At 37.3% G+C, this 12,346-nt stretch overlaps 1 protein-coding gene across 1 annotated transcript; it reads right to left on the reverse strand.

Moving 5' to 3' along the window:
- Nucleotides 1-438: 438 nt before the first annotated feature.
- On the reverse strand, nt 439-10,000 carry parvg (parvin, gamma). Its single transcript, XM_065297787.2, has 12 exons — nt 9,803-10,000; nt 9,030-9,133; nt 8,787-8,889; nt 5,506-5,646; nt 5,309-5,421; nt 3,553-3,608; nt 3,432-3,463; nt 3,241-3,302; nt 3,095-3,163; nt 2,408-2,509; nt 1,089-1,161; nt 439-532 (listed from the first exon to the last, which is right to left on the reverse strand). The coding sequence occupies exons 2-12, from the start codon at nt 9,123-9,125 to the stop codon at nt 459-461; spliced, it is 921 nt and encodes a 306-aa protein (XP_065153859.2). The 5' UTR covers nt 9,126-9,133; nt 9,803-10,000; the 3' UTR covers nt 439-458.
- Nucleotides 10,001-12,346: the final 2,346 nt, after the last annotated feature.

The raw sequence follows: 12,346 nt of genomic DNA on the forward strand, positions 1-12,346 counted from the left end.
ATGAAGATGTGTTCGGAGAGAAAGATGCCCTTTACTCTTGACTTCAAAATGAGCCAGAGGTCTTCGGCTTACGAGTCTTGCAATTTTGTCACTGGCATTTGTTCAAATTTTGATGAAAGGACTTCAGTGCACATTTGCCAGAGCTATATGATGTGCCACTTTTATTTCTAAACAAGCTGCAAGTCAGCGAAAAATATTGTTGAGTGATAAATTTAGACTAGTGCACATTGGTCCAATAAAAAATGAATGAGTGGAAAGGTGACATTAAATTTTTAAAGCAATTTTTATGATAATACGAGTGCCTGTAATCTGGGAACCATTTAAGCAGAGTTTAGAGAGAAACAGAGTCTTGACATTAATGTCCTCAGAGCTAAAGGATCTGTCAATCTCAGATTTACGCTATTTCCATTACCAGAAACTTTGGAAACTGTATTGAACTGACAGAGAAGGAGATTTTTTTATTTGTTTTTGTGTTTCCGGAATAAGTAGTACAACACTTTCACCGTTGCTGGGACGTCTTGGGAAACAATATCTGTAGGAAACAAAAGAAACAGGCATCAGCGAGCAATCAAACAGATCAAAACTCAATCCCAGAATGCACTGCTAAATTACAAACTCTTGAATATGAAGAGCTCCGGTGCAAAATCCTCTAAGTGCATCTGACATATTTGCTTGTAATGGGACGTACACACCAAATGCAAATTGAAATATTTCCACGAATAGATTACATACAAAGTCAATGCAAAGACCAAATAGCGGCGAACTTGCATGATGCAAATGACGCTAATTGGGCAACACTATTTTCCTCAAACACTTTTTCACGCAAGTTGAAAATATTCAACGCATGTATAATTTCCTATAAATAATACTAAAACACATGATTACCACAAATGAACCACTAAAGCGGTTTTGCTACAGTAACAATGGTTACTGTACAGTATAGATGGTTTCAGCGTCAACACATAAATACATTTGTGGCATTTACAATCAGTCAAGTACTGTATGAGGTCTCTTTACAGTTATGTCTATGTTTAGCACTTCACAAGGGTTAAAATATAGCCATAAATTTAACATTATACTGTACATACCCTGAGGATTAACTGACTCCACAGGAATCTGTCTGTCAATCAGCAAATCCAACGCAAGCGTCACGTTTTGAACCTTTAGGCAACATTGATCATTACAACATTTTTACCATTTATTTACTTTAGTAAATGTAAACACAAAAGCAAAGCACTGAGCAAACCGAAACACAAACTAGTAATTAAACTGTATTAGTCTGTCACATCATTAAATTGGATATCTGTCACTTGTATTGTCTTCAGTGTGTTAACAGTCTGATGTCATTAGCCTCAGGTTATCTGATGTCAATTATACAATAATGAGACATTGTCTGGATGTGCTTGTAAAGTTACAAATCCTGGATTTACTAAACATGGCTGTCTTGTTGCAATGCAAATCAGACAGAGATGGGTTTAATACAGTCACTGTCAGAAGAAATTCAAATAATGGTCAGTATACTGGGGCAGTAGTCCTTGTTACTGTTGGTAAGGGATAATATGTAGGCAGCAGGTTATTATTGCAGAAATAAGCCCCAAAGTGTGATCAGGAGCCGGCGCGAAGTTTACTTTCGGTTTTAGACAAGACGTTCATATGTCACAAACACAATATTTGCTTAAATCATTTGTAAATGTAATGCTGGATATGTTATTAAAAGACATATTTATATTTAATTTTGTATTAAAGTGTAGGCCTACCTTTCAAAATGAATTGCAGCATTACCGTGTGTAATTAGTTTTGAGCGGTTGTTATCTGAAAATAACGAACCTTGGAATGTTGCAACTGGCCAATCAGAATCTTGCATTTCAGAGAGCCCTGCAATAAGTACAGATATACCTATATGTACCTCAAAGGGTACTACTAGGTGTACTTTTTGAAAGCGGACCACCCCAGTGACAGTTAAAGGATTAGTCAATTTTCTTAAAAAAATAATCCAGATAATTTACTCACCACCATATCATACAAAACCAGAGGAAGACCAGAAGTTGTGGTTTAAAAGGGCATATTTTTTATTTTTCTTGCCAAAAATGACAATCGTTTCGCTAGATAAGACCCTTAGAAAAATGCCTAGTTTGAAATAATTTAGAGTCCTTTGAAACTGCAATTTTAAACTGCATTAAAACTGTTAAGTGTTGGGGTCCATTAAAGTCCATTAAAATGAGAAAAATCCTGGAATGCTTTCCTCAAAAAACATAATTTCTTCTAAATGAATGCAAAATAAAGACATCAACATTTTGGATGACATGGTGGTGAGTAAATTATCTGGATTTTTTAAGAAAATGGACTAATCCTTTAAGGACCTTTTTTTCTGACAGTCTATAAATGTTTGTTTTTTTTTTGTTCTCACCATTTCTGCAGAACTGGTGGGACTGAGGTGGAAATCATACAGCGGGATGAAGAAGCCTTCCAACTGACCAATCAACAGCAGTAGAATTACTCCATCTGAAAACTAACAAAATCAGAAACTATATAAACTTTATGTAAGCTGTCATGGCATTGCCATTATAATATATACATAATATTACACTGCAAAAATGACTTTCTTACTTAGTATTTTTGCCTTGTTTTCAGTATAAATAACAAAAAAATCTTAAATTAAGACCTAAGAATTAAGTCTATTTTTTAGACAAAAAAATATACAATTTAAGTGAATTTGTGCGTAAATCAAGCAAATATCTGCCAATGGGGTAAGAAAAAAATATTGGGAGATATTTTAATTGTATAGTTTTTGTCTGAAAACTTATTTTCTTAGGTAATTTTGCTCATCAAGATAAAACATCATGATTTAAGAATTTTTAGATATTTATACTGAAAACAAGACAAAAATATTAAGTAAGAAAGTCATTTTTTGCAGTTTACCGTACTAAATTCTTAAAGGAGCATTATCAAAAACAATAAAAACATTTTGCATTCCAATAAATGTTGACTGATTTTATAAATGGACCTCAAAGAAAACTAAATTATAAAAATGCATTAAGTAACGTCAAAAATATTATTAACACATCAAAATTTATATCCAGACCGGTTTACCCACCTGTTTTTCAAGATCAGTCACAGTCAATCCCAGTGGTGATATGTTCTTATTAACAAAATGTATTATTGCCTGTAGAAAAAAAGCATTAATTGTAATGAAGTTGTCAAAAAAAACATTTCAAAGAACTTCAGAATTTGATTCCCAACCTTTTTCACTGTCTCAATTTTGTGCGCATCCAGTTTGAAGAGCTCATCGATGGGGCAATCCTCTGTACAGACATCACACAAGAGACATTAATAATAATATGGTTCTTCTTCATACGCCCCCACTTTCTGAAAGTTACTGATGCTTATAAATATGTAAATGAACTCAAGAGTTCAACTTGTGTTTGACTCACTGTTAGATCCCCCTCGATCGTCTTTGGAATCACTATAGAGACAAAACACAGCATAAAACAGCTGATCAACATACAGTGCGGTTGAAACATGTTTCATGAGGAGATCAGAATGTTTACAGACCTCTGAGAAGTGATGTGTTCAATCTGCTTGTCCGATTTGAAGCCACCTTTTGTAACCTGTTTAATAAAAGAGCTTTAAATTCACCAACAATTACCAAAGGTTCAAATTAAAACAACAGTGTAGGTAGTATTTAGCATTTTAACCCTTAGTGTGCGTGAACACCGCCAGCGACTTCGTTACTGTGGAGCTGTTTACACTTGGTATTAAGATGTGTTCTCGTTGATCGGATCACAAGTGGACGAGAGAGATACATCACGTTTACATCTGGTGTTTAAATCCGTCTATTTTGTCCACTTTTGACCGCTTCTGTCCTGAATACTGTGAGGGGGTGGTCTGTGAGATGGTGGGCGAGTCTCTCTGCTGTCATTCAAACGCGAGCGGGAGTAATGATGAGTTTATAAGGATGCAAACTAATATTATGTTGAAATCCGCTGCTTGTTTAGCAAGTAAACATGCTGCACAGTGTTTTGTACATGCATATGCTAATGCTTTCTTTGAATTTTCAGCGCAACTGATGAAATAAGATTGCGCAACTTTCACACGCTTGCAAAATAAAACTACGGAGATCAGCCACTTTAGTTTTGTCAACGAAAGGTTAAAAATAGCGCTGTACACCGTGTGTTCACGCCAGAAGTCAGAAAAGACGTAAAACATTGTGTTTAGTACCTCAGATTAGATAAATGGGCGAAGAGAAGGCGGTCTCATGTGGCTGTTCGAACACATTCAACCACATGTGCATTTATACTACAAAAGCAATCAGATCGAAAGTGTTTTTGACTACCTCTGAATGTGGTTGAAAGTGGTCGAAAGTGGACAAGCTCAAAACGGTTTGAACACCGTTTACTCCTAGCATTAACGTCATCCACTAGTGATCCAAGTGTAAACAGCCTCTGTATGTCACTAGCCTATTTCAATATGGTCATTAGGGGGCTTTCTTAATTCTGGTTGTCCTAGTAACACTTATAAACAAATGATTAACCGTTGCTAGTACCTGGCTGTGTGCATGCAGCTTGAAACATATTAGCGACCCATTGCCGCATGCATTATACTTTTGCCCCTAGAGGCCACAAGTGCCGCAGCACTGTCGCAAAGGAAAAGAAGACAACTCTTTAGGTCACAAAGTCACCAAGTGCCTTCCAGCATGTCATATGAATATAATTTCATGGGTTTTATATTTTCAAATGCCGAAAGATTGATTAGCTCACGTTTACAAGCCGGTTTTAAGGGTGGTCGCTTGGTTAAAGTTTATATAAAAATTGCCTTAATGGGGAATTGAACCTAGGTCACCCATGTAGTAGACCCGTGACATTACCATGGCACCACAGAGTAACATGATAGAAGTTACTCTCCTTAGGTTTCTTTTTCTTAGTTGCTGCTTCGACCATGACAAAAACATCAGTTAAATAAATAGTTGCGCTCTCATGTCCGAATTTGAGGAAGTGGAGGAAGTGACGTTTGCCGTAAAGCAGTCAAATTTTGTAATTCTTTTAGTGCTCCGGTTACTACCCGAAACCCCAAGTTTAAAAGTACGAGTAAAAGCGATACAGACCAATTCAGGCAACGGTAGACATGTCATTCAACCTATTTTAAGTCAATGTACCATCACAAGGATCTTGAAAATATATTATGAAGGTTAAAAAACTACAAAGTGTCACTTTAATGGGGCATTTTGAAAATTCAACCGCTATAGATTAACAATTGCTAAAGACACAAATATATAATAATGTTTGTCGAACATTTATGCACTTATAATCACCTCACGTTGGATAACCTCAACGCTGACAACTGGCAGAGCGAGGTCAGGCTGAAAACGTCTCACCATGGCAACCAGAAGATGTAACGTAGCCAACAGGTCTCTGCTGTGAATGACTGACAGATGGGAATGGGTGGGCACATGCCCATAAATATGTATATACAGTAGGTAATTGGCAAAAGTTGATCTGATTGGCTCACGTTTAACGCTCCATTTGGCAGCTTCCTTGTTAATCTCGAAGACCTCATTCAGAGCCGTCAGGATCGCCTCTAGTTTTCGAATCTGGGCTTCGGCAGTCAGCGCAATCTCCTCCACCGGTAACTGAATGTCTGTAAACCTACCTATGTGACACATATCTCATGGTAATTTGTATGCATTTTACAAGATGGATATTTCGTATGAATTTGGACAATCCACTGACGTTGGGTTTAGGTGTGGGACCTCATTATAACATTTAATGTTATGCTTCATCCACATCATTCAAAGTTATTTGAATTAGCAACCTCGTAAAATACACTGCAAAAAATGACTTTCTTACTTAGTATTTTTGTCTTGTTTTCAGTAAAAATATAAAAAAATTCTTAAATTAAGATGTATTTTCTTTATGAGAAAAATGACCTAGGAAAATAAGTCTAGTTTATAGACAAAAAAATATACAATTTAAGCAAATTTGTGCAACAAGCAAAAAAATCTGCCAATGGAATTAGGAAAAAATCGAGAATTAAGTGTTTATGAAAAAAGTTAACTTATTTCAAGTAATTTTTTCTTATTCCATTGGCAGATTATTTTTTTTTTGCTTGTTTTAAGCACTAATTTACTTAAAGATTATATTTTTGGTCTAAAAACTAGACTTATTTTTCTATGTAATTTTGCTTATTAGGAAAATACATCTTAATTTAAGAATTTTTAGATATTTTTACTGAAAACAAGACAAAAATATAAGTAAGAAAGTTTTTTTTTTTTTTACAGTGTAAACTGCAAAAAAATTATTTTCAAGAAAAAAAATTCTTAGTATTTTTGTTTTGTTTTCAGTAAAAATATCTAAAAATTCTTAAATTAAGATGTATTTTCTTGATGAGCAAAAGGACCCAAGAAAATAAGTCTAGACTTTAGACCAAAAATATCAAATTTAAGTGATTTTGTGCATAAAACAAGCAAAAAAAATCTGCCAATGGGGTAAGCAAAAAAATCTTGAACATTTTTCATAAACACTAAATTCAAGAAAATGTAAGAGAAATTTGCTCACCCCATTTGCAGATTTTTTTTTTGTTTAATTTTTTTGTATTTCAAGTACACTGCAAAAAAATATTTTCAAGAAAAAATATTCTTAGTATTTTTGTCTTGTTTTCAGTAGACATATCTAAAAATTCTTAAATTAAGATTTGATATTTTTGGTCTAAAAATTAAGACTTATTTTTAGGGCTGGGTATTGTTTAAAATCTTTCGATCCGGTGCCATTTTCGATACCTCCGTTTCGATGCCGGTTCCTAACGATCCTTTTTCCGATACCATGTTTTAAAATCTATTGAAACATTAACAAAAATACATTAAACACACAACTTTTATTTTTCACCTTAATTAAAACAAATTCTGGTAACACTTCTCACTCAGGGTAACATTATTAAAACTGGTTGTGCTTTTTGGATAGGGGTGCGCCAGCAGACACACTTATCAGTTGTTTTTATGAAAATAAGGAAACAAAAATAAAGAAATTAAGAATATAATTAACACTGCTTTATTTTATGAAATGTAAAATGGTATTTAGCTTGGACTAAAGCCCTATTCGGACGGGATTAGTTTTACAGGGGTAGATGGCGTAATGTAATTTTACCACAGGACGTCGGTAATATTAATGGTCAATTCGGACGGGATTAGAATTCTCAGTAAAACATTCAGAAGTGGGAGGGGTAACTCGTTTGCTCAGCGCGTCAACTCTCGTCTTCACGTACACGTTACCTTGCCTCTTAATATCAGATGTGCAAACAACATGAAACAGACAAGGAAAACGCGAAACACTGTGATTAATTTCAGTTTGGGGAGAACGTCAGTTTCGTAAACAGTTCCGCGAATCTGAGAAGTGAATTTGACTTTTTTTTTTTAAAGTTTGTGTCGTGTTATTCAGAAACTGACCTGCCACTGACTTGTTTCCCATCTAGAACGCAAGTAAATGCTTCTTTAAGCGCTTCTATATTTAAAAGAAACCCGCAAATTGAAAGGAAATGACGCGATTTACGTGGATATTTACAGCTGGTCTATTCGCACTGGATTAGTATTACCTGAGGTAATTTCTCCGGACCTTTTTACAAAAGGTAAAAGACGCCGTAATCTTTACTGACATTGTCCGTAATGATTACTGACATAGAGCATTCGGACTGGACTAAAATCACTGAGAAGCTCTGATAAAAACTTGCTTTACCCCACCTCCCTATGTAAAACTAATCCCGTCCGAATAGTACTTAACAGTATTTGTGGGTTCATTATAGCTTCAACTTTGACAAAAAGTAAAAATATTTAAATGGGTGACTGAGTTTTACTGGGAAGATTTGTATGCATGTTTGTTTTTTGTAAACAATACTCAACTTCATAATTATCAAAATATTAAATACATTTGGGATTTTTAAAATGATTAGAAAATGCGTTCAATGTCATTTCATTCAAGTGAAATTAGCAAACCAGTTAAATGGAATTTTAGTTTGTTTAAAATAACGAGCCAGGATTTGGGCTGCGCATGTGCGTCAAGTTTAAACCATAGACTGTAAAAAATAGGTTTAAACGCATCGTCCATTTTGTGAGACGAGGGCATGAAGGCTTTGCGATGCGGAGAGACAGGCGCGAGTATTTCATAAGCATTGAGAGACACAAGCTGCGCGCGTGGGTCAAGTTTAAACACCTTGTCGAGACTGTTGTGGGAGACGCGCGCGCAAAGCCTTGCCATGCGGAACCATGGGCGAGTAAATCAAGCAGAGACACAGGCTGTCCGCGTGCTTTAAATTGAAACCCCTCGTCACTTTAGGAGAAGCGCCGTTTTGGTTGACGCGCCTTTCACGGAGACAACACGTCCATGCTTGCGCTAACTCTATTGGTAAGACTGTCAACAAAGACTTTCTTCTCATAATGTATCCTTTTTACACTTGTGTTGGGTGACTGCGAGGTGGACTGCGAGTATTTTCAGAAATCCTCCCCGTCACGTGGTGGTGGACAGCCAATCGCCGGTGCTTTAGGTCCTTACACGCAAGTACAGGCTCACAGACACAGCCGCTCACAGACACAGCCGCTTTTGGAATCGAAATTTGTCATCGAAAGATAAATCATTTTTCGATACCCAAAGTATCGAAGTTTTTCATTCAATACCATAAAAGTATCGACGTTCGGTACCCAGCCCTACTTATTTTCTTGATTCGTTTTGCTCATAAATAAGATTCACACAATAACACATCTAACTCTCTTTGTCTTTTTTTTAGTTCGGACAGGTGATTCTTACGTAACAGGTGATAAAGGACAAGCCCATCATACAGGTCTTCCTCCAATGATCTCACCACAATGTGTTCCACTTTAAGAGTACTATTGATCCACTCCACAAAAACCTGATGCACAGTGAGACAGAAATTCAGAGCCATCCAATCAGCAATGATGCTGCTGAGATATTTTTGTTGATATGTTAGCTGGTTTGCTCTTCAGCATCAAACACTACCCACCCCAAAACATCTGTAGTTGTGTATCTCACCTCTTTAAGGTTGATGAGTTTGGGATCATTCAAAAAAGTCGGCTGTATGGTCAGTCCTCTCTCGGTTTTAGTGCGATCATCTCTACCGTCGGCCATGCTTTATACTGTTTCAAAACATTGCTTTTGTCAAAAGGTGAACTTTAAAGATCGTTTTACTCAGCAAAACATTTGCTGTTTGGTTCTCAGTGTTTGTGTCCGGAGGGGATTTCAAAGACTCGATTCATCACGGGGTCTTGTTTTTAAATGGACATTTTTATGGCTGTGATGAAGTGCAGCACGGCGAAGTCGACTTCAAACGTCAAAACACAAGGACAGAGAAAATCCACAGCACACAGCAGACGCCTGCACTGATCTCACATTAAACTGAGAGCACGCAGAGCGCCGAGATCTCTGCCTTCTTGCATCACACACGCCAGCACACAGTGACATAACACAGGGTGACAACCAAAACTGACAACAAAAACAAAACAGAGAGACAGACAGAGAAAAAGAGAGAGACAGATACACGCAGATAGACAGAGGCAGACAAACAGACAGAGGCAAAGGCAATAAAGCACATTTAAATTAAAATTGGGACAGACAGAGAGACAGATGGACGGACATACAGAGACAATAAACCAAACTTACATTTAAATTGAGACAGACAGATGGAGAGACATTGAGTCAGTGGATGACACAAAACCAAGACGTCTCAACTATTAAAGCAACACATCTAAGCGAGAGCCTTTTCCTCTGGGTTTCCTGTCATGATTGTGTGTTAAAAGTGAACTCACGCAGTTGTACCACGACTTCCACCAAATGTCTGCAAAAATCCTTCTGTTCCTCAGTAAAGTGTCAGTAGACTGTGGACAAAAGTGTCCCGTCACCAATCTATCCAGCTGAATAGAACAACTGTATCAAATGAAAACAAGAAGTCAGCTATGGGTGAGGCCTGCGTCAAAACCAGTCAGGAAGTTGCAGAAGCGCGGTTACGCATCGCTTCCTCTTTTACCATACCGTATACATAAGGTTTTGTATGTTCTGTCACAAACGTCATCAAACGCATACGAGACCTTCTAATTGAGCACAGAGAGGTCCGATAAAAAGAAAGAGGATAAAGGATGAAACAAAGATCCTTATTGGTAAACAAACTTTTGTGCCTTAAAAAAAATTCAGGTTTATAAGTTATAAGGGTGTGAATTCATCCCTTTCTTCTTTTATGATCAAACGAACACCAACCAGGGGTAATTTGGGCTGGGTGGTTACCATGGTTACCATCCCAATGGATTTCCCTACGGAACATATAACAAATTTTAATGCACAACTGATAAGAACGTTCTTTAAATCAATGGCATTATTTTGATTTAGACTCCCATCTCCATTTATATTTGTTTAAATTTAGTTCACCCTAAGCGATCAGACATTACCAAAAAATTACGCTTTTTAGATTTTGTAAACGCATACGAGTGATGTTTGCCCATGCAAGGTATTAGGTATGACTACGCCAATAAGGTTCCTGAAGTATTGGTATGTGGTTGCTAGGATATTACATGTGGTTGCTAGGGAGTAGATATGACTTTGCTTAAGTGTACTAGATTGTTGATTGTGTGTTGCTAAGCTGTTTCTATAAAATTCTGACTGTTCGCTTTGTGGTACCTACGTTTTTACCATAGATTGTAAACAGATGGACGATGTGTCTTCAAAGGCTTCCATTGAAAAAAAATGAATACAAAATATTTCAAAATGGCCGCTAATCCTTAAATCTGGTTGAGGCTAGAAGGGATCCAGCCAAAATCTTGTGTAATCTTTCAGGATGAGTGCTGTTTTCATCCTAATCCTACCCCTAAACCCAACATTTCACATGATTTAGTCCATAGCTTTATCCCATCTAGCCAGAACCCTACCTGTACAATCTTGCGCCGATGATGTCATTTGGAGCAGAGCATGCGCAGTAATGATCGTGAGGTGAAGCCTCAGTATAAAGGCATTGCCCATTTTCCAGTTTGACTCAATCACAGACCCACAAACTCGCAAACACCAACTTAAATCAAGCTTATTAGAAAAACTAAGGGCCCTATTTTAACGATCTGAAACGCAAGTGCGAAGCACAAAGCGCACGGGGGAATCCCAAGCTTGCCAGCATAAATCGGGCACGCCGTGTAACGGGAGGTGGATCTGCCTCTACACATGACCTGACGCCAGCAGAGGACATCGCTGCGTCCACCCTCACAGCTGAAAGGGTTTGGGGGCTTTGAAATCGGACCCAAGAAACGCAAGCAGTCCAACCCCAAAGTACTCTTACAAATCAAGTTCATATACATTAAGGTTTCTTATGAAAACATTTTAATTATTATTTACATAAAATAAACGTAATACAGCCACACAACAAACTTATGAAAATATTTTAATCGTTATTTGCATGAGAATTTTTTAACGCAGCCACACAAAATAAATAAAAACTATCACCACAATGCTCACCACAATGATTTCCCTTATCTCATGTGTTAATATTTTTTATTGTAACAATTTATGATTTGCAAAAATAACTGCATCTGTGTAGATTAGATAAGCAAAGTGTGTGCGCGTTGTGCACGCTATACATTATGGTCAAGCATGCCCCCTTAAATAGCATAATGAACCACGCGCAACGCGCCACAGACTTTAGACTAGTTTTTTTTGGTCAGAGGCGCAATTGTTTTTTGAAACGGCAAAATAGCATCAGGGATGGTTTGTGCCGCAACACGCCTCTTTTTTGCGCTGAACCGCCCAGGGAGCGCAAGTTCATTCCCTAGTTTGCCGACGTGCGTCTGTGGAGGGAAAAACCCGCTGTGTGCCGGTGCAAAATACGAATGATACATGTGTCACTGACAAAGTCAATTGCGCTGGGTGCAAGATAGGGCCCTACTACTTAAATGTACATCAACAGGATAAGAAATAACTAAAATAAACGACACCATTTATTTGAAGTGTAATTAGATTTTTAAGTTTGACTCATTCGTTTACATAGAGAGGGCAAAGGCACAGACTGTAAAAAAGATGGATGACGCCCGTTTGCTCTCTTCCATTGGTGAAAAGTGAAGCCGCCAGTGTCCCAATACGGCGCTGACATGTTGGGTCTTGAGTCTGCGCAGTAGTGTTTTCGCGACCAGTCCTGCGCAGTAGTGAGCAGGAAGTAAAGCTGCGAAATCAAGGCCCCGCCCTCGCAGAATGCGCATATCACAGCTGTCAATCATGACGTGACACCACTCTTTTTATAACATTAAATAACTAACTAAAAACAAACGTATTTTAAAAACAAACATTTGTATTTACATCAGCGTGATAAAAACTACAATAAA

The sequence above is a fragment of the Paramisgurnus dabryanus genome, chromosome 23 (assembly GCF_030506205.2).
Source record: "Paramisgurnus dabryanus chromosome 23, PD_genome_1.1, whole genome shotgun sequence".
NCBI classification, from domain to species: Eukaryota; Metazoa; Chordata; class Actinopteri; order Cypriniformes; family Cobitidae; genus Paramisgurnus; species Paramisgurnus dabryanus.